Source organism: Protopterus annectens, chromosome 1.part1, assembly GCF_019279795.1.
Source record: "Protopterus annectens isolate FY-2018-M chromosome 1.part1, PAN1.0, whole genome shotgun sequence".
Classification (NCBI taxonomy): Eukaryota; Metazoa; Chordata; order Ceratodontiformes; family Protopteridae; genus Protopterus; species Protopterus annectens.
The window spans coordinates 720,539,002-720,562,705 of NC_056726.1; the positions used below are offsets into that span (position 1 = coordinate 720,539,002).

Genomic DNA, 23,704 nt, shown 5'->3' on the forward strand with positions numbered 1-23,704 from the left:
TCCCTCAAACCATTCTGTTGATGTTGTAGAAGAGGCTTAGATCCCAAGGCTAAGTATTTTTATTTACTTTATTTTATTTTTATTTTATTTTACATTTGTTGACCGGGCTAGTCCAGTTGGATATATTTCCATTTTCAGCGGAGACCCGGGGAGAAAAAAAGTAGTACAGACACAGAGATAATATAAATATTAAATATAACAAATTAAATTAAAGAAGAAAGGATGTTAAGAATACTTAGTCATGAGTATTAATGAGAGGAAAAACTGACATTAATGTCCTATAGTCATATAGAATAAGTATAGAATAAGTGCAGAAAGATATATCTGAGATATATAGATACATTTCAGAGAATTACATTACTAACATAGGTAGTCTAATTTACTAGAGATAAATACTACTTCTGGAGGGGTGAAGTAGTAATGATTGGTATGAGGAGGCAGTATAGAGATAGCAGTAGAGATTTTTGATGCCATTTGATGTACAGTAAATCCATCAGTAATGGATCGGAAGATGCCTTGTATGTCAGGCACAGGTCACCTCCTAGCGGTTTGCTGGATACATAGAAAAGTGACAGGACTTTGAGTTGGTCCATGTAGCATATGTTGTTTAGGCCTTGTATCCTTTTAGTAACATATCTCTGTGGGCATTCCAGTTGTTGCATGTGTCTGGACAGATAATATATAATATAATATAATATAATATAATATAATATAATATAATATAATACATGATAAACAAAGGTACTAAAAATGGTGTGTGAAAGTTTATTTACAATTTGAAGCCTTAGGGATTACTTGAACTGCAGTAATGATTTTGGAAACATTAATTGAGAGATACTGAAAGCAAAGGATTACATCATCTGTCAGCACTGAAAAAAGGTTTCCTTATTTCAGTAGATTACATTTTGAACCAAATATAAAAGACGTAATACCCCTCTCACTGTGTGTGTGTGTGTGTGTGTGTGTGTGTGTGTGTGTGTGTGTGTGTGTGTGTGTGTGTGTGTGTGTGTGTGTGTGTGTGTGTGTGTGTGTGTGTGTGTGTGTGTGTGTGTGTGTGTGTGTGTGTGTGTGTGTGTATCTGATGCACATTGCTACAGTGAGTAGTACTGCTACCTCACTTCAAGAAGTTCTCCATTTTGATTGTCAACTGGGGTATTTTTTTATGGGAAGACTATCCCATGTCCCCCGGAATCGGTCACCCACATCCCCCGGAATCTTTTTTAAAGTTTTTTGTCTATCCTTCTAGCGTTGCTAGTGTCCTCTCCTGCTCAGCTGGTGAACCTAATTGAGAGGCAATACAATTATTGCGTCTTCATGTACAGAGACCCTCCTCTCCTCCTCCCACAAACACAAAGATGCAGAGATGCAACTACTATGCCAAACTGAACTGGAGGCTCAACATAACCAACATAAGACAAGACCAGGAAGGAAGGGAGGAGACACCACACACTATAGACCCAGTCTCCTCACATACCACCATTACAAACCTCAAATCATACACATAACACAACAAAGACATACTCAGGCTCTGATCAAAAACAAAACCAAAGAAGCAGACACACACACAACAACCACCACCCAACAACCACCACCTCAACACACAACACCCTGCAACACATAGATCACACAGTCAAGAGTGTCAAACAGTCAAACACAATGCAGGCCAACAATGCACACACCACATAGTCATTGACACTGACAGACACACACACACACTGACCACCCACCAGACTGAGTAAGGAGAAGGTCACAGTAGTAAGCTGCCTGGGCGCCTAGAGCTAGCATCCGCCACATAGCGCAGCACTCTCCAGTCTCAACAGCAATACATTGAGGTAAATGACCTGAGACCATGCTGGTGACTCGAGCTGACCACATGAAAACCACTACATGAAAAAGAGAGGGGATTGTGGGCTCTCATGATTATGTAGACCAGGCAGGTATGACCCTGACTTCCACAAATACAGAGACACAACACATGATGCTAATAACAGATCAGAAGATGATTCAATTAACAATTGGCTACTGGTAACTGGTGTCATGGGATGCTGGGGATCCAGTGTCTGCCTGGGACTGGGATGCTGACAAACCCCCACTGCCATACGGCTTGGCAAGGCTGGCACCACCTTCTCCGGATATTTTAGGCAAGGCAAAAGGCCCCAACTGTACCCTTTAGGCAAGGTAAAAAAAAAAAAAATTTCCACCCTAGAACACAAAAAGAAAAAAAAAAAGGGTAATGCTGCAATGCCAGAATCTAAATCTCAAAATGCCTTTTCGAGGCCCCTTCTACGTCAGGAGAACATCGATGCTGGTGCTGTGCTGTCAGGCTGGTTCAAGGCTCGATCAAAACCCCAATCAGCTTTCACTGGATTTTCATATCATAGGTTCATCGCCCCAAAATCATGACAATACCAAGAAAGGAGAGGGGCCCACATGGGCAAGTCTCCACCCACCTCAAGCCACTAACTATCGGCAAGACATGCAGCGCATGTTATGCATGACCAAGACCACTCACTAAAAATAACAATACCAAAATGCACTGCTGTGCAAGACTTCCCTCACAAAATCAGGAACCTCATCACCTCTTCAGAACCTCACTGATAATAAATGTATCACCCAACACCATCATACACCCACCAAACACCTTAGAACTATATCAACTCAAATAAACTCTCAAGCCCAAACACAACTACCCAAACATTCCAAAATTCATGAACTCACTACATATCATCTCCACAAGAGGAGAACAACACAAGACCATCATCAATACTTGATACATACTCAATCGAGATCAGATCACAAACCATCTCACTGGTGAGACTCATCCCCCACCTGGCACTGAAAAAAAATAACATCAGTAAAGAACCTCGCTGACCAACACCAGAAAAAAAACCCACCAAAATAAAAAAAACTCAAGTAAAGAAGAACTTCTAAAGCCAACTTCACACTTCTAAAGACTAGTGTTCAAGCCCAAGGGGAGGCAACTTAAGGGCCAAAAACACCTGCAACCTGCATGACTCAAGCAACAAACTGCAAGCACCAGCAATCTGGTGGACTGCATGGATAAAGCAATCCCAAGCAAAACAAAGACTTCTAGTACAAAAAAACTCTAAACTAAAAAACCAACAGACAAACAACAAAAGAAAAAAGAACAAAAAAAGGTAAGACAAACTCAAAGAAGAAAAGAGAAAAAATAAGTAAAAAAAAAAGATCACTAAAGGCAAAAAAAAAGAAGAGCTCTAAAAAAGTCCAAAACCTTTGAAAGAAGGAGAAATTAAGCAAACTACTTAGAAAATGATGTGAAGATTACTGATAATACAGACAAGAAAACCAGAAGGAAACTCCCAGATATGCTCAGAATCTGATCTCCCAGACAACTAGATTACTGAACCTAGAAATATATCTCAAATCTCAAACCCCCCCAAATATCTGCTCTCCCCACAAAGAAAGACAACATCTCCATAAACTGATGGTGTCCAAGTCTCTCCAAACAATAAACCTGTGCTCACAGCAAACCCAGCACAGCTGGGAACTGATAATCAAAACCACCACTGTGTGTGGAAGAATTAAACCCACGACTGCAACTACAGTCCCACTAGACAAAGGCTGAATCTCCAAACCCCTGACTGAGACGCAAGGACTAGGACACAAGCCGACTCTGTCCCACATGCCCACAATCATACGGGACCATACCTCCCTAAAGCTTATGGATGATTAAGACATGGACAAATTTCCTATCTGGCTTTTGGAAGAAAGCATATCATACTTTGGAAAAATAAGTTTACTTTTTTCAAGGCAGACTTTGCCTTTTAAACTTGGTTGACATTTCCAAGGTATCTCACCCCCATAACACTTCAGACAATCTGGCTGAGCCCTGATCCAATATAGAAATAAAACAACAACATGTAGCACTCAAATACTTCATCAAGTGGAAAGTAACCCCACATAATGGGCATGCCCTTGTTCATCAGAACATTTGCCGCACTGTCAGTCACAAGAGGTGTCCCACAGGGTCAGGTTGACCTAAATGTCAGAGTGCTCAGAAGTCAGTACAGTCAGCCCCAGGAGTGGTTAGCCTCAGCATTCACTCCTGGGTTTCAACAGTTTGCAGCCGGGGTCCTGGGCATTTGGTTACAGATGAGCACTGATTGGGTCTCTCAAAAACAAGAAGGGCAGGTATGACTGAGAGCTGATGCCCAAACTGCAATAACTGAAAACAATCCCAAAACCCTCCACAGGACAGAAATAAATCAGCCACAGCCCTTGGTCATAATACCAAAATGCATAGTCTGTATCTAAAACAAAAAAGAACATACTGTAGTTCTAAGAAGTAGGTTGGGACAAGCTACCCCTGTATTGCAAGTAGTTAGGAAGACCCTGGACATTATCATGAGTATTCAGACAGAAGGGGTATCTAGAAGTAGTGTCATCACATTCTCCAAGACCAGTAGTCTCATCAAGGACATCTACTTCATTACTCATCACCTATGATTGACAAGATTAAGACACAGAGGTCATATGGTCAGGGACCAAATGACTCTCAAGGGAGTCAAAGAATGATACAAAAAAATGTCAGGGTCTCAAAAATCTGTCCTATGCTGCAAAACTGAAAGACCCAAAAGAAAAGTCCTCACCAAAAGCCATAAGATAGAAAAAAATCTCAAACTGCTCCAACTGAAAGAAAAAACAGCTATTTGATGAATATACATCTCCACAACAAATCTACTTCAATCATACAAGGGCAAGGACAACAACCAGATTTGATGAATATCTATTAGACTCAAAAAATGGGATATTAGAGAGCCACAAGAATCCTCACTAAAAGGAGACACGGCTGTCAATGTGAGGCAGAGCACCTAGAGGGACTTGTTCAAGAGAGAGATGGGGGGAACAAATCCCCGTACATGTGAGCAGATGCAAAGGCTGAGTCTTGTTCAAACAGAAACTTGCTGGATGATCAAATGATATGGAATTATATCAGCTATTAGGTCACTGACTCGAGCGCCACACAGCAAAATATGAAAAGTTGTGGGTATAGCACCTAAAGTGTATAAGCCACAAAACCAATATATGAACATGTTTCATGTCTTCTCTGTATCTTTATAGGTTTTCTCCAAGTGCTCCACTCTCTTCCAGTCTCTCAAACGTATGCAGAAGGTAAACTGACATTCTCTGAGTCATCTATAAGTATGCATACAGTCCTCATGTTCTGCAGTAGTCTGGCATGCTGCTCAGAATGGATTTCAATGCCTTCTTCCAATGGGCTGTTAAGATATGCTCTGATATCTCCCTGACCCTCTAGAGAGTATAGTATGTATTATAAAGTGGATAGATGGATGGATAAAGAACACTATCTGATTAAACTATTCATTACATTTGGAACTCGTATCATTTATATAAAGGAGATGAAGGGGTAGAATATGATCTAATTAAGGAATCAGGAATGTAAACTGTACCTAATCTTCCAACGAATAAAGTAATCTGTTACATTAAATGCCAGTAATAAATCAATACATATAAAAAAAAAAATTAGATGTTTTGCCTTGGTAAAAACAATTACATTATCAAATTTTTATTTTATGTCACATTTTTGAGGTGATTGATCTTGCACTTGTTTAGTAGGACTCAAGTTGGACTTGTGATGTGTCATAATGTGTGACATAACTAATTTGAGTCTATTAGTGAACACTGCTATACATATCTTTAAATCCAAATTAATTACAGCTACTAGCCTATTTATTTACTCAATCAGATATGTTTGTACTTGATTGGTTTGTGGATTAAAATTGCTCTATACTGATTTAGATTTTCTTATTTTTCTTTCGGCTGTTCCCATTAAGAATTGCCACAGCAGATCATCTGTTTCCATTTCTTCCTGTCCTCTGCATCTTGCTCTGTCACACCAACCACCTGCATGTCTTATCTCACCATATCCATAAACCTTATTTTAGGCCTTCCTCTTTTCTTCTTACCTGGCAGCTTCATCCTTAGCATCCTTTTCCCAATATACCCAGCAGGCCTCTTCACCAAAGCAATCTTGCTCTCTGGCTTTGTCTCCAAACTGTCCAACCTGGGCTGACCCTCTAATATACTTATTCCTAATCCTGTCTACCCTCGTCACATCCAGTGCAAATCTTAACATCGTTAACTCTGCCACATCCAGCTCTGACTCCTGCCTTTTTGTCAATGCCACTGTCTCCAACTCATATAGCATAGCTGGTCTCACTACCCTCTTGTAGACCTTCCATTTCACTTGTACTGCTACTCTGTCACAAATCACTCCTGACACTCTTCTCCACCCACTCCACCCTGCCTGTACTGTCTTCTTCACCTCTCTTCCACACTTGCTATTATGCAGAACTGTTGATCCCAAGTATTAAAACTCATCCACCTTTGCCAACTCTACTCCCTGCATCCTCACCATTATTCTATCCTCCCTCTCATTCACACACATATAGTCTGTCTTAGTCCTGCTGACCTTCATTCCTCTCCTCTCTAGAGCATATCTCCACCTCTCCAGGGTCTCCTCCACCTGTTCCCTACTCTCACTACATATCACAATGTTATCTGCAAACATCATAATCCATGAGAGACTCCTGTCTGATCATGTCTGCCAACCTGTCCATCATCACTGCAAATAAGAAAGGGCTCAGAGCTGATCCTTGATGTAATTCCTCCTACACCTTAAACGCATCTGTCACTCCCACTGCAGATCTCACTGCTGTCACACTACCCTTGTACATATCCTGCACCACTCTTACATACTTCTCTGCCACTCCTGACTTCCTCATATAATACCACAACTCCTCTCTAGGCACCCTGTCATATGCTTTCTCTAAATCCACAAAGACACAATGCAACTCCTTCTGACCTTCTCTGTACTTCTCCAACACTCTATACTGATTTAGATATGTATTTAATATATTTTTGCACGAATAGACATATATTCTTAACAATATTTCTGCCAAATGATTTGGAAATTGCTTACAAAATACAGTTGAACATCCACCTAGAAAAGGAACCTCATCATTCCTCATTTCCTTGTTTACCAATTTAATTTAAATTTTAAGAAATGTGTCTTTAAATTTAAATATATAACTATAAATAATAGAAAGTCTTCCAACAACTTGCATATATAGTTCATGAGATATTTTTAAATCATAGTACTGTATTCTATATTTAAGTATATTTTCCAAACATTTAACTAAAACACCTAGAATGGAGGAAATAACTGTGATAGAAATGAGAAAAACATATTCCGGGCCAGGACTAGTCTACAAGTAAATGCAGAAGTACTTTGTTTTGTCTAGATATAAATACCTGTATGCATCATTAATATCAAACACATCCACTAACTCTAACAGAGCTGAAAATGTTTCAGTGTAAGTTGAAACAGAACTAATTTTCTAGTCTATCTTGAATTTTGGATCACATTTCAATTTCATTGTATAATATAAAAATGATCAGTGGATTTCTGCAAAGCTTGATTTTAACTCAACATTCATTTTGAGATTAACAGGTGCACATGCATTTAACAATATAATAAATAAACTAAAATAAAACAAACTGTACTTCACTGTATTTTGTATGCCTTTTATGAGTTCAAGACAAGAACCACTCATTATGTTAAATCAAAATATGATATATCACTTTAAAAGTGTTGGCTTTAGTGTTTACAGCACTATCATGTATACAGTTAAGCAATGAAAAAAAAAATGTTTCTAAGCTACCAAAAAAAAATGATGCAGTACTCAGAGAACATCACCACTTCTACGTGTCTCTTTCAGGTCCCAAGGGAAGTCCAATGATATAAGCCTCTCCTAGACCTTACTTCTTCTTCTTCTTTCGGCTTTTCCCGTTTAGGGGTCACCACAGCGGATCACCTGTCCACTCATGATTGACAGTGGAGTTTTACAGTGTCAGGTTGCCAGCCCGGTGCCCAACCTCCCACAGAAGGCACGCACGCACACACTCACACTTAGGGCCAATTTAGAGTGTCCAACCCACCTACAGCATGTCTTTGGGATGTGGGGGGAAACTCTCCTAGACTTTACTATCATCTGTAAAACATGTTCTCACGCAATGTTACACACCACAGGTTAGCTTAACTGGGCCCACTCTCCCACCTCACACCTCTAGGATTTCTTTTCAGATAATCACTCAGTGAGGAACACATTTCCTGGATTTAGGTCTCCAGATTGTTCTATTTTACATATAATAACTGGCAAATAAAACCTTTTGACTTGGCTAATTGTCATGTGAATCTTCCCACATTCCACACATTTTGAGACCACAGTTAAAAGTGCTTATGCATTTTCATTTTTTATATATATATATATATATATATATATATATATATATATATATGTATATATAAACTGAAGAAACTGCTTGCTACATTTCTACAGTTTAAAGGAGAAGCTTTTTTTTGTAGCAAGCAGTTTGCTACAGTTTAACTGTAAAAAAAAAAAACATATATTAACTAAAACCTGAGCATTATAGCGCTATGTGTAGGATATAAATTGGAGTAACTCCTTGCTAAATTTATAGCAAACAGTTTGTTACAGCTGAAAAGAAAAACTTTTTTTTTTACTCTCATGTAAGGAAGTTTGGTTGGGGGCAGGACACAGAAACTGGACCTGAATGACTGGGTGAGGAGGGAGGGGGGCATGTCCTATATCTGGCCACCTAGTTGGTGTGAATTGTTTTTTGGTTTTTTTTTGCTCTTTACTTGGGTACTGTCTTCAGGACTGCAAGAAGTATTTTTTGTTCTTCACACGAAGAGCTGAGGTGGTGAGTGCTGATTTGTGGTATTGGCACATGACGCTGGTTGAGACAGCTATGTTTCTACTACCAGGAATTAAAAGGAGACTACAATTGCTGCTAAGTATGTAGAAGAACTACAATAAAAAGAGCAGGAAAGGATGTGTGCTAATATACTATTATACCAGTTATTCACTCTTTATATTTCAATAATCAGCATATTAAATCTGACAAATCAAGAAATGATTATACACTAAATAATAATGACATTTTGCTACCTGTTACAAGACTATTATTAATGGCATAATTAAGTGGGCTGTGCATCCAGAGATGAATTTCACTGAAATCAACAATTCTGCCAGGTCTGTCAGATGGATGTCTTACAAAAATGTTGCCATTACTTGCTGTATGCAAGTCATCTACAGTTGCCTAGTTTTTCATGGGTAGGACACAGCATGTTACCTGAACCTGCACCACAAGTGTATAGACCAGGATAGATGCCCATTGGCACTGCTGGCACAGTTCTCCGATGTAAACAAAAATTAATAACTATCATTATTCTACACCCAGTAAAATTGTTTCTCTTTTCCCTTTTCTGTAAGGGAAGCTAAAATGCCCACTCACTCAGCAGATGTACAAATCTCATTTTTGCTTTTTTGTCCTGGAACCCTACCTGAAGCTAGGAACTGGAAACAACAGCATTCACTGCAGTCTCACAATGTCCAGGACTGTACATTTGCACCAGAGTCACAATATAATATAATATACTTTGCAAGAAATTTACATTTCATACCTTTCTTTAATGATAGTACTTGATTAACCTGGTTGCCATTGTGAGTGTTAATGGTTAGTGCTGGCATCTGAAGTTTTGGAGAGGTGAGTATTGTGGGTGTTCCTACAGGGGAGTAATTAAATAAGGTTGTTCCATAGCTCTGTCGCCGACCTTCTCGCCTGTTGCTGTCGATAGCTGCCTGAAGTTCACCAGGAGAACTGAGACTTCGCTTTTCACACTCATATGGGTATAAATATTTCATATATCTAGAAGAAAATAATTGTCATTGTATCAGGTATGCCATATTAACTATGCAATGATACAGACAAGTGACTCATCAGTTAATTTAGCAAATGTGCAATACAAACTTTACTAAAGAATTTTACCTAAGAAAGTAACAATTCAGAACTGCAGTAACAACAGTTAGCAAAATACAAGCAGTTTTGCCAGCTGGCATGTTTTATACTAAACATTTGATATTAAGAAATATCCCAGCACTGCTGGAAGCTCCAAAGCAGCAACAGTAGAAATGGGAACTGAACAATGGGTCAGGGTTCCCGTAATAATGTAGTCTGTCACTCACTTACACCTCTCTGTTTCTGTGCTTTTCAACCACCTTCTTAAACCTCTCAGTACTAATTTCTGACTTGTTACCACTGAAGCTTACTATTTCTGTCCTACGTGACCTAACTTTCACTTCCTGCTCTGACATTTACATCATAACGTCTCCTTTGCCACTCATTCTTTATTTAGAAGAATGCCATTATTGCTACAGCTTGCCTCTATTCTTTTAAGCACAACCAAGATTTATTTTCTCTTTTCTATCTTGGAGCTTTTCTCCATGGAAATCTGCTGAAAGGGGGCAGACTACCCTTGTTAGCAAATGTAAATAAATAAATACATATGTACATACATACATACATACATTCATTGTGAGTATAAAAGATCACATAATAAAACTCAAAATGTGTCATTAACATATTTTCCCACAATGTAACAAACAAAATTATTGTCTCACTTCTGGCTTCAAATACTCAAACTACAGAGTCGAATTTCCATTAGCAAATAAAAACATCATGCTGCAGGGTCAGATTTATTATTTTACAGATTAGCTGGCCAAAATAACAAAGACCACAAGTATGTTCTGAATAAATGCAGTTACCAGTGAGTCAGTGCACTGTTCAGTACTATGAAACGTTGCCTTTAACTTGTGTATAGGTGACAATGAAGACAAAACAAAAAATGATGAATCTTTTCAGAGGATGCGAGGTTGTGCTTATTTTGTTTAAATGACTGAATGGAGTGGAAATAATGACAGACTATCTGGCAATATTTAAAGTACATCTTCAAGTATGGGAGGTTACATTCAAAGCAATTAAGTGTAAGGCAATGTAGCTGGAAAACCTAAAATACCACAGCATGTCAAAAAGGGAATAGCATTTTTATAATAATACTGAAAGTAATGTTATATTTATTACTAGATCATTTAAAATGGCCTAGTAAGGGGGGTATTTTTGTATACTGGGACAAAGTGAGAAGCATTCAAAATAACAAAGAAGTTAAACTAACAGGAACAAAGTGACAAACTCCAAAAAGAACTGCTGGAAACTGATCCAACAGACACTTTATTAAAAATATTTTTTTAAAAAATGTTTATTTATTAATGGATAACGTTTAGTTTGTTTTTTGATCTTTGATCTTACATTAATGTTTGTATCTATTTAGACAGTAGAGTTTAAGTGGGAAGGTTTTTGGGGTTGAACACCCAGCACTTTTACTTTGATGTATTAACTTCAGTTATTTGGATGTTGCCCTTATTGGTTAATTAGTTAATAGGAAGGTTAAGACTGATTACATAACGTTAGTGACTTTTTAGATTTTTTGTCTGAAGAAGTCTGGCTATGTAGCCAGACGAAAAGCACAATACAGTACAGTTCAGTGGATTGTATTTAACTTGCGTCTTTTTAATTGTTTGTTGGCTCAGTTTCCAGCAGTGCTTTTTGGAATAACAACGAAGTTGTTCCACTGCACAGACAACTGCCAAGACCAAGTTATGCACATTTACAGTTTAATACTTTGAGCAGTTTTGAAGACCTTGCCTTCAAAAAGATAAGAGAAGCCACAGAAAATAATACAGCTGCAACACTAGAAGCAACAGAAGAAAAACCTAAATGTACTTAGTATTTGTATCCTAGAGTGAGACAGATAGGTTTTAATGTGCAGAAACATTCATATTTCTATAAAAAAATAGCAAGAAAGTATGGTCGTCAACACGCTTGAGAAAAAGAAATATACAACAAAGGGAAGCACAGAAAAGGAGCATAAGAGAACATTTTTCATCATGAGAGCAGTAAACAAATAAAAAAAATAAGTCTTTAGACAAATTGAACCATCTCTTCTAGAATGTAGTGGGTTCTAAGACAGTAGAAGAATCCAGGAATGCATAGAAAATTTTAAGATTCACATCTGGAATGGGTGGAAGAAGGTACTTTGTTGGCTGTCTGGGGTAGCATCTTATGCATTGGGAGAGATCATGGACAGTTTGGGTTTAAGTCTTTTTTATCTTCTTCTTTAAGGAGATGCCAAGAAAATGAAATATAATCCCTTTAAAATAACCAGTTAAGGATACTAAGAGAACAGGCTTACAACATTTAACACAACAGCTACAAAGTAAATTGGTACAATCATTAACAATTATACAATAAGGAGTCACTGGCATTCAAAACGCTGAGCATATCCCGATAGAAAGAAGTCTGTCTGCTAAAGTTTTGTTGAGCAACTGGGCTTTCTGTTCAGATATGCTCATTACTATGGTGATAGTGCACTTTACAAGGCAGAGGACAAAATATGTGAAAAATCAGTGACATTCTGCAAAAGTCTGGACAGTTGAGAAGTATGATTGCTGGAAGTATGATTGCTCATATTGCTGGTAACCATAACTTTTACTTGTACATACTTTTGCAGAACTCCCTAATTTTTCCTCATATTTGTTACAAGATGGAACACTGCAATGTCAGTGATGCAACAGGTAGCACACTCACCTTTGGGGCTGAAGGTTGTGGGTTCTATTCACACATCAGGAAGGTGGATTGCTGATACTGAAATGCATAATAAAGGGAGTACTGCACCTCTCAGACATTAAATTGGGTTTTCTAAGCTGATTATAGCTGAGGAGGATGTAAAAGAGCAGATGACACTTACTGAAAAAAGTAAGAGAAGTTCCACCATACACTGGCCAAATGTGCCCTACTAATGTGTACATGCCTTGAAAATAGGCCACTTCCCTAGTGGGACAACCCTGAATAACAAAGGATAAATAAAATAAATCAATATTTTTACATGAGTGCAACTACCCTATCCAGACTATCTGAAAAGAGCAACCAGATTGAAGTTACAGCAGCAAGACTTCAAGTATAATGGTTATTTAGCGTCATACATATCCATTTCTTTGGTTAAAAATTCTTGACAAAACCAAAAGACAACAGATGAAAATCATGAGAAGTTTTAAAATATTACCTTAAGTCAGATATCCATGCTGTCTTTATGCGGTAGATATAAAAAGTACAATAAAAATACTTGCTGTAGTTGCTGCACTCATCTGAAATGATAACTGCTTCCTACATGTTGCTGTCTTTTTTTTTCTGATGAGTCTTCCTCAAAAAATTTAAATCTGAGCCAGAAAATGTAAAATCCTTGTAAACTACTTTAGGGATGTTATGAGGTTCTTGGAAATCCAAGCATCAACATCAATTTGCTGAACAATGAGCAGTACCTATGTATGTTTAATGTCTGGTGTAATTTACTGACTGGACTCCGAAATCACTTACTACAAATTCATAAATGTTATAACGGAAAGGGCGGAAAATATGAAGGAAAATCAGGGGCATTCTGCGAAAAAGACAGTTGAAGAATATGCCTTTCTGAAACAGAATTACGGTTTAACATTCAGAAAGTATTTACATTTTTCTAGAAACACATGCATCTCAAAAGTCACTAAATATCCTTGATTTTGCCTCCTACCTACTATCCTGTTTCTCATAACAGGTACAAACTTAGAGCATGTGCAGAACATATCTAGGATGCCCCAGACTACCAGAAGCTGTCATAAGCACAAAAGTCTTTTTTTACAATGACATTACTTAGAAAAAGTAAAACTCTTTTTTTCTTAAATAATGTCATTGTATAATAGCAGTAATCCATTCCTGAGTGTGGGTAATGCAGAATTCACCCACACCCAGCTGTAAATTATTGATAAAATATATTGTGATGTTAAACTCTTTCACAATAAATAATTTGTGGGAATAAATGATAAAAAAAGTTAATTTAACAAAAATGAACACAAAATGAAAAAAAAATCTAACAAATAGGAGGCATATTCCTGGGAAAATATGTAACAAACTTGGAGGTTTATCTGGATACACAATGAGCAATGCAACACTTTCAGCCTCCATAATGCCTTTACATTGGTAGTTTCTGTAACTTAGTGCACCATGTGACATTCATATCCTGTGGTTAGGCAATAACAATTTTAAAGAAATACATCACAGATAATATATCTACCTTTTCCTAATTATATACAGTAGTGCATGGAGCACTGCTAAGTGCTTTGCTAGCTCCCCTAAACATTGCTATGATTATGTCTTTGCCTGGCAAAGAACAGTGGTAGAAGGTAAAACAGCTTTTAAAAGCTGCTAGAACTTCACTCTACCACACATATAAACTAGTGTGGTAGAATGAAGTATCCAACAGCTTTTAAAGCCCTTTACTTTACAGAGGGAATTCTGTATCTGTCTGCTCTCCCTTTGACAGTGCCAACGTATTTTAACAGATGTGATAGCCAGTAAAATGCTTCCCAGTCTCATACTTTTTTTAATGTAACTGGCAGTACTTATAACAGTTACAACTCCACACACCAAATAGAGGATTATGAGCAGGTCATCTATAATAACTGGCTTATTATGTCCTTGAAACATGCAGGCCAAGAAATTTACCTCGACAGCCAAACCCAAGAGGTAAATCTTGGCATTCATGTTCAGAATGTACAACAAAGGTTTAGAATCAGAGAATCTATCACAATTCTTCATAAAGCTCATTCAGCTTTTCCTGCTCCATGTACTACATGGAAAAAATTGTTGTGTTTTGCTAGCTTTTAAAGCCATAAAGGACTTACACAGAAATACATTGTATGAGACTCTATGATGTTAGAAAGCCAGGAACATTGTACCAGCACAGATAGCAGGCAGAAACATATCTGTTTTTTTTTTTTTTTATTCTGCTGCTGTCATTTGCTTAACTGCCTAGCATGATACCTGAACTTGAAAACTGAAGCACAGGATGCTTCACATTTGTTAAGATTGGATCTCTCTCTATGGAAACCTTTAACTGATTTGTCTTTTTCTGGATATCTTTTGTAATCACTGTTCTCCATACACTACAAAAAAATTATGATTGTGTCTCTGATCATAACCAGCTGTGTTCTTTACATTAATGAAAATATTCATTTTTGAGCTTTGCCTTCCAGGTGAATTTCTTGACATCCATGTCCTGAACATATAATACACTGTTTATGAACAGTCACCTAGTCATAATCCTGTATGTTTTATATACATTTTATGAGGTACTATTTATTATGTTAAACTAATTATGCAATTTTTTTTAAGTATGTCATGGAGTTTTACATCAAATAATACTTTCTCCCACCAGTAAAAGAAACGTTTCAGTCTTTAATTGTCAGTATACCTTGCTGGCTTCTTATGTCAAAGAACCGTTCTCTCTGGACAGCTATCTTCCTTTTGGGATGGTGTCTGCTGCATTACAGTTTTACTTGAAGACACAACTGGAACAGTTGCTCTTGCAACTCCTGCTGACTCTGAGTGGTTCTATTTTCCTGAGACACTACCAACTGTGGCAGTTCTAATTGTTCTTTTTCTCTGAACTTTGATGGCAATGACTTGTTGCGCTGTCTGTGACTGTTCTAGGAAAAGGTTTTGCCTCTCTGCTGGAAGCATGAGACTCCCTACTCTGAATCCTAAAACAATGAACATTAAAGTGCAATACTGACAAAAAAACATTAAATTCCAAAAATAATTATAGGACCTTTATAGTGCTTTTGCAGACAAACATCTTCTCCTGGAAAGTTGAATACTCTGAGATACCACAATCTTGGAATTAGTACATGTTGTCTTGATTACATTTAAATTCTCTGTTTTCTCAAGATGAAAATTGCACTCCTTAAACTTTGAAAAGGCAGTCCTAGTTTTTCTTCTTCCCACAAACAACACAGGATGTTAATTTGGCTGCCTAACCAGGTATGAGTTTCAGATTGCAAACATTCCCATTGCTTTTCTATTATTAGCATATCTCTAGCTTCTTTCCTTTATGAAATACAGGTAGGAAACTTCAGTTTCATTGGGTTCTTTCCAGAATCTCCTTTACTTCATACTGATGTTTAGGCATCAGTAATGTAGCTGGAATGGGTAAGTTGCTTTTTCAACCCTTTGCCCATTAACAAATAGAGAGGTGAGACATTACATCCCTGCAACGGAGTATTCCTGCTATCCAAAACTCTGATATGACAGTCCTCTGAGCTGTTGGTACAGCTCGTTCTCATATGATTATTCATTATTTGGATAGCTTTCTCCACTTGGTTATTGTGGGGTGGACATTATATGTCTGACTTATTCCTAGATTCTTGACTTCTGTACAGCAGACATTTATCAAATGTGACAACATTATGTATTGCATCTGAAAAAAATATAGACTTTAATGCACTAATTGTACATGTACATGTATGGATACTTAGAAAAATAAAGTACATAAAAAATACCAGGCTTTGTTAGAAAGGAAAAACTATCTGGCACTATGAGCAACCTTGTCCTCAATATAGTATAATTTATGTTTTGTGTCATATGAAATGAGTATTGCATACCTCGGCACTACTTGTTCTGTGTACATTGACATTCACAGACTCTTGTTCTTTCTTTGCATGTTCCTTTCACAATTCATGTGTCTTCTCAGTTGATTGTAAACATTTATTTTGCCAGCTTTGAACAGTTAACCTCGAATACAGCTTACTTTTTCCTTGAGAAATAAAAATGTAGGACTACATTGCTTTCCGTACTAATGATTTTTTGCTGAGACTAAATACTTACTACAAATTCTTTCAGTAAATGCATTTTTCAGTTAGTATCTAGATATCAAAATGAATAAAGTAACCACAGCGAATAAATGGCAGTTTTACAAGACAAGCTTAAAATACATAAAAAAGAAGAAAAGACAGACCGCCATGAGAAAAATAAAACTATAGAACTTTTAATGAAACAGTGGTAAGTGCTTCCATGCCACAAGGTGCTTTATCAGACCATTAAAAGCATTTGCATCTAAAATATTTCTAAACACAAAAGTAATTAAAATGAATGAGTTAAGGCACATGATTTAAGTGCCAGTTTTAAAGAGACAGTGTCATTTTAATCATGAGCCTACATCAGCTTGCAAATCTAATATCCATGTCAATTCCACGCACTCAGTCTTGGTAGCATAATCACCACCTTTTAGCCCAAAATTAAGCAACTGCATTTTAAAAAACTTAAAAAAATGTTCTTTACAAAAGGTATTTACATGTCTAGCTAAGGCATTAGATGGGTTCATCTTTCTGATGTTATTCACATGTTCAAGAATGCGTTCTTTCAATAAACGGTCGGTCTTGCCTACATAAAAACATGGTCAAGCACAGCACTGGTCATCTGAGCTTCTACAGTCAATATAAAAATCAAATAAAAAAAAAGCTACCAGAATCAGGATGTATAAATTCAGAGGTAGACAAAATAAGTTTACAAGCACTACAAGAATTATTAGGAAAAGTCCTAATGCATTCTGATACTCTCCTCACATCGCTCTTATTACGGCCATAACAAAGTTGGCATTTAAGGACTTACTGTTTTTAAAAAAAACCTAGGTTGTTCACCTAGGAGTTTCTTAAAGCCCTCATCAGCCATTAAAATAGATCAATTCCTTTTCACAACTTCACATACTAAATAGATATCACTTGAATATAGGTTCATAGGTTCATACTAGGCTATCTGCCCTAGGGCATTTATAAGCCTAGCCAGAGTTGTGTGGCTTTCACCACCCCTTAGGTTGAAGAATACTATACCCATTAGTTTGCCGTGCCTCTGTCCAGCAGTGATACAGAGATGATCCCTCTCCCATCCACTGGTCAAGATTCCTCTTGAACAGAGCCACCCGCGTCCTCTGTCTCTCATGGACTGGGATGCTGTCTGGGTGATGAATCTTTTGATGAATCTGCTCCAGCACATCCTATTTATATCTGTGTTGAGGCTTAAGTTTCTTGCTTTTGTGTCTGGTGGATTTGGATTTTTGAGGTGGAGCATGTCCATTAATTCCAGGTTGGACATGGCCTTGTAAGGCACAGGTCACCTCTGAGCAGACGGCATGGAAGCGACTGAATAGAGCTGGAGTTTCTTCAGTTGGGCAGCATATGGCATATTTTTGAGCCCCTTTATCCTTTTGGTGAAGAACTTTTGGGGTCTTTCCAATTGCTGCAGGTGTCGGGTAAGATACATTCGAATGGGGCATTGTACTCAATCATTGGTCTGATAAGTGAAGAGTACAGGGGAATGACCTTGATCTGGATGTGAATCTCTTCATAATCAGGTGGGCAATGTAGAAGGTCCTCCTAACCACTTTGGCAATGTGAGTGTCAAAGACTGTGTCCTTGGGTTCCCAGGTCCCTGATAACCTCTTCTGTGCTTAATGGATTGCCACCTATGTGGTAACTTGGGGTTACCTTGTTTTTACCAAAGGGTATGACTATACATTTGTTGGCGTTTAGCTTAAGGCCATGGCTCTGGCACCAGTTATCCATTTCTATGAGACCTCTCTGAAGGATATCTGTGTCTGATGGATTTTCAACTATGGCGCCCAGTTTGCAGTCATCTGCAAACTTTGTCAGCCACAATCCTCCTATGTTTGTCTGCACTTCTGAAAAGTAGATGCCGAACAAGAGGAGGCCCAGGACTGAGCCCTGTGGGACACCGCTTGTGACCGCCTTGGAGTCCTACATGGCACCAGCAACTCTAACCCTGTGGGTTCTGTCCTTGAGCCAGTTTGCAACCCATCTTGTGACATATGGGTTTACATTTAAGCTGGTGAGCTTTTCTATGATACCCGAGTGGGGTATTGTGTCGAAAGCTTTTGCAAGGTCAAGGTAGGCTGTGTGAACTGCCTTACTCTCATCAATGGCCTTGGTGACTGTTTCAAAAAAGTTGACCAAGTTCAAGAGGCATGATCTGCCCTTGACAAAGCCGAACTGGGTAGGATCCAATGTCTGTAAGTCCCCTATGTCTTTATTTATGAGTTCCATTATGATCCTCTCCATAGCTTTGAGACCAGGCTTGGTAAGCTTATGGGGTGGTAATTACCAGGGTCCGTAGAAGCACCACCTTTGTGGAGTGGGACCACAGTTGCTGTACGCCACTCTTTGGGTACGTATCCTGTGGTAAGGCTAAGATTAAACAGCAGCCTTATGTGTGGGTTTAGTTCCTCATTGAGTTCGTGTAGCACACAGCCGGGGACACCATCCGGTCCCATTGATGCTGTGTTTTTAGCTTTAGAGAGAGCAGCTCTCACCTGGGCATTTGAGATGATTGGGAGGCTACACTCTGCTGGGATAGATATTTCTCCTTTGGGGAGGGGGGGAGAAATTTTCACTGAACCTGTCTGCCAGTATGTTTGCAATGTCTGTGGGTTCAGTGATTTTTGTATCATTTTGGACTAATTCTGAGCATATCTGGGAGTTTCCACCCAGATTTCTAACATAGCTAAAGAAGGCCTTATGATTGCCTTTTGAGTCCTTGGCGATTTTTCTCTCAAAGTTGGCCTTGGATGATTTTATGAGTGATCGTAGTTTTTTACTAGTATTGATCAGAGATGTCTTCCCTTTTAGGGATTTTGCTCTATCTTGTAGTAGCTTTCTCCTCTTGTTGTAAAGTTTGTTTATGGCTGGGGTCCACCAGATCGGGCGCTTGCCTTTGGTGGAAAGGGTCTTGATTTTATTTGGGATTGCTTGATCCATGCAATCCTGGAGGTGCTCGTAGAAAGCATTTGTAAGGGATTCAGCAGCGTGGGTTGTGGTTTTCAATAGCTCAGGGGCCTTAAAGGATACCACACCAGTCTTAAGAAGTGTGAAGTTGGCTTTTGAGAAGTTCTTCACTGTGGTCTTTTTTGTTGGGGGTGGGGCGGATGTGGATCTCCAGTGAGATTAGTTTATGGTCTGATCTCACCAATGAGGGATATACATCCGGTGTGGAGCATTTTGTCCCCATGTTTGTGATGATCAGGTCTAGTATATTTTCACCTCTTGTGGGAATGGTGACAAGTTATTCCATAGCATTTGAGTTTATGAACTCCAGGAACCTTTGGGCTAGGGTATTGGGGCTTGAGTAATGTTCCCAGTCTATGTTTGGGTAGTTGAAGTCACCCAATATGATGGTGTTTGGAGAGACATTTATACTCTCCAGTGTCTTCAGGAAGGCTGTGTGGGGTTCCTGAGTTTGAGAGGGTGGCCTGTAACATGCTACAAACTGTAGAGTGGTTTTGCCTATGGTTAATTGCACCTGAATGGTCTCTGATGCTTCGTGAGTTACCACCAGCCTGGAGGTGTGGGTATCCTTGATGAATATGGATACACCCCCTCCTTTTGTGGTACGGTCCGGGTTTTGGGGCCGGAACGCATGATATGAGGTAAAACCTGATAGTGCCGGGGTGCCCTCAGGAGCCTTGAACCAGGTTTCAGTCACAGCACAGACATCGATGTTCTCCATACTGAGGAGGGCTTCGAGGGCATGCATCTTGAGATTTAGACTTCTGGCATTGAGCAGCATTACCCTTAGTTTTTTTCCATTATTGTTTTCTAGGGCAGTGGGTTTAGAATTTGAGCCTTGCCTAAAAAAGGCACTATGGGGGTGGCAAGAGCCTTTGCCAATATCCGGAAACCCAGGGGTGACAGGTGCAAGCTGTCCCTTGCGAAGCAGCGTGGCTTGTCAAGCATGTCATTCCAGGTAGACAGACATTGGATCCCCTTAGAATGACACCAGAAATTAAGCCAATTATTAAAACTGATCATTTTGTCTCTGTATTGTGGCATCATTCTTGGTGAAGGTAGGATACTGCTCAGGGTCAGGGTCATACCAGCCTGGGCTACATAATCTGAGAGCTCCTTTATGTCTCTTTTCATGTAGTCCAGGGAGGTACATCTCAGGTCATTCACACCGGCATGGACAATGACTGAGTCATACTTGTACTTGCTGTGGAGTGACCTGAGTGCTTGTGTTATGTGGCGGATTCTAGCCCGACAGGCAGCTTACTGTGACCCTCTCCTTGTTCAGTCTGGTGAGTGGGACGTCAGTGTGTCTGACTATGGAGTCACCTATGACAAGTGTGTCTGGCATTGTGTTTGGCCTTAAGGGCTGTGACTGATTTGCACACTGACTTTGTGATCTATGTGTTGCTTGTGTTATGTCATAAGGTGGCAGTTGTTTGGGTGTCTGCTTTGGAGGCCTCTGCTGTTTTGGTAGATTTTTGATCAGTGCCTCCGAGTATGTCTTTGTGTGTTTATGTGTTTGATTTGTAGTTGTGATAGTTCTCTGTGAGACTGAGTTTATGGTGTGTGTGGTTACCTTCTCCTCCTGTCTGGTTTTGCCAGTCCTGAGTTGAGAGAACTCAGCCTCCAGTTTGGCTATATAGTTGCATCTCTCGCATGTATTTGTGTTTTGTGGGAGGAGGAGAGGGTTGTCTGTGTACATGAGGCAATTATAACATTGCCTCAATATTCCCAGATTCACCAGCTGAGCAGGAGAGGACGCTAGCAACTGACCCTTTGACATGCTAGAAGAAATGAAAAAGTTTGCTGTGTAACTGAGTCAGAAAGGACCTATAGGGAAGTGGGTACTCAAGGGGTTTTAAGCTAGTGAAGTACTTTGTATAATATAGAAGTGCTTTACCTGACTAAAAAATGCTTTAGGAACAAGTGCTGAGCTTTACAGATAGAGAATAGACTGTTTAGATTACAAGTAGAGCAGTTCTAAGGGAAAAAATGAAGAGCAGACTTTACGGAGCCAGAAATAGTTTAACCTTGTTTAACCGGCGCTGCCTGATGGTGCTCTAGTGGCAACTCCACGCTAAATGCAGAAAAGGCAATAAGTCAGTAGTACAGGCTAGCACACTTTAGTGGGCAGCCAAACAATTAAATTAAACAGCAAACAAACACTTTTCGACTTGAATTAGACTAATTTCGACTAAAATGTACTTTTAAGTGCAGATAATAAAAAATGCAGTAAATAACTATGAAAACAGTTAAAGCTTGCTCTAGGTAAGCAGTAGAAGGTAAAACAAATATAAAAAACAGCAGGATACTTAATCAGGAAAGCAGGAAAGAAATATGTTAAAACAACCCTTGGGTTAACATAATCACATCCCAGTGTGCCATTCATATTACTCACCCTATCTCTTGAGTTAGAGAAAAATGTCTTAGCAGTAATGCCCCAAAGGGAATAAACTTCAGCAATGGTATTATCAATTTCATCTGGTGAATAATAAAATCTCTATGTATGTCTCTAAAGACTTTAGAGAGGACCCAGTCATCATTATTTAATCTCTCTGCTCTAACAAATAGTCCTTTCAAAAAATGTTTACGGATGTGCTGAGGATGAATATTTGTGTAAAGTGGTGTTCTTTTTTGAAAAATTTCCTGTACATAGTAGTTCTAACTTTCCTTTCAATATTTTAGTGACAAAAACATCTTAATACTCAACAGATATCTCCAAATATTTAAATGTGCATTTCAAAAACGAGGTCATGCTATGTAAATAGCCAATAAGTTGTGCAAATCTTGTTATCATGTCACAAATTAATATTAGGATGGTCACCAATTAGAATGCTTAGTGACCGACACAGACACTGTGAATATGTTTTCAGCCACCATGACATCATTACTCTGACTAGTTCTAGAAAGAAAGAAATCACATGACATAGACTTCCTGTAGATAAACATTAGCATACTTAAATATATAATACACTATATTCTATACCTATCATTACATACAGATAAGAGGATTTACTTCTCCAAGGAGAAACGTGACAAGCTGGCATAGGTTTCTAGTGAAAAATATACAAACATCGGAGTGCTCAAGAATATGGCTGAACACAATGGAATCATACAGAGGAAAATATCTGAGCAGATTAGTCTACACTTTTTTCTGCAACAGTACAGACAGTTTATAACATATGTAATGGGATACTAAGTGCTGCTTTTCTGTCATGTGCTGATTATGTTGAGAAAAAAATAAACAAGAAAATATATCCCATTTTCATAGCAAGCAAAGTTTTTGACAGGATAAAATAGACACACCTTCAAGTGATGCAGCAAGTTACATGGTAGATTTCACAGCTACCCATGGTAAATTCACAAATCATCAGAGTATAACAATCCTTTTGGGAAAACATAGCATGGAAGAAAGTGACCATGTAAGCTACACTTTCCTCAAGCTAACCAAAGTATATATGGAGGCATGACATCACAATAAGCAGTGAATGACAGTAATGAATTAAGGAATTCAGAGTCAAAGAACAACATAAAAGGAGATAAATGGCTGAGGTATGTATCTCTGAGAATATAACCCTCTAATATGATACTGCTGAGGTAGAACTTAATGTGGAAGTTTCTTCCTTCATTTACTCTGGCATGGTTAATTATCATTATTGCCATTACAATAGTGCTCTTAAAAACTAAAAAGAAAAAGCAAATCACATTCATCTAACTCCTAGGTTGTAGCCAAACCTAATTCACCCAATTAGACAATAAATTTAAAATAATGACCTGCATAAGTTACATATACTAATTTGCATAAATTTGAATGGACTTTTGACCGATGACAACCAGTGCAAAGATATGTAGATTAGAACCTGTGTTCTATAACAACAGCAGCACCTTGGCTCAGCAGTACATTTCTTTTTAAGATGTGGTCAAATTATAATGCATCTCCAAAAACAGACTCCAAGAAAAGTATTCATCAGTCTCTCTAGCCATATATGCTTCACCCATCTGTTCCTTGCCTGTATCTGTCAGAGAATTCAGGCCTGAAGGGTTCAAATTCT

At 38.5% G+C, this 23,704-nt stretch overlaps 1 protein-coding gene across 1 annotated transcript in view; it reads right to left on the reverse strand.

The window, feature by feature from the left end:
• The window catches only part of ARID3C (AT-rich interaction domain 3C), a 308,368-nt gene that overhangs the window by 187,636 nt on the left and 97,028 nt on the right, over positions 1-23,704 (reverse strand). The window contains exon 3 of the mRNA XM_044087210.1: positions 9,554-9,798. Coding sequence (XP_043943145.1) covers positions 9,554-9,798 — 245 coding nt within the window. The remainder of the gene's footprint in view (positions 1-9,553; positions 9,799-23,704) is intronic.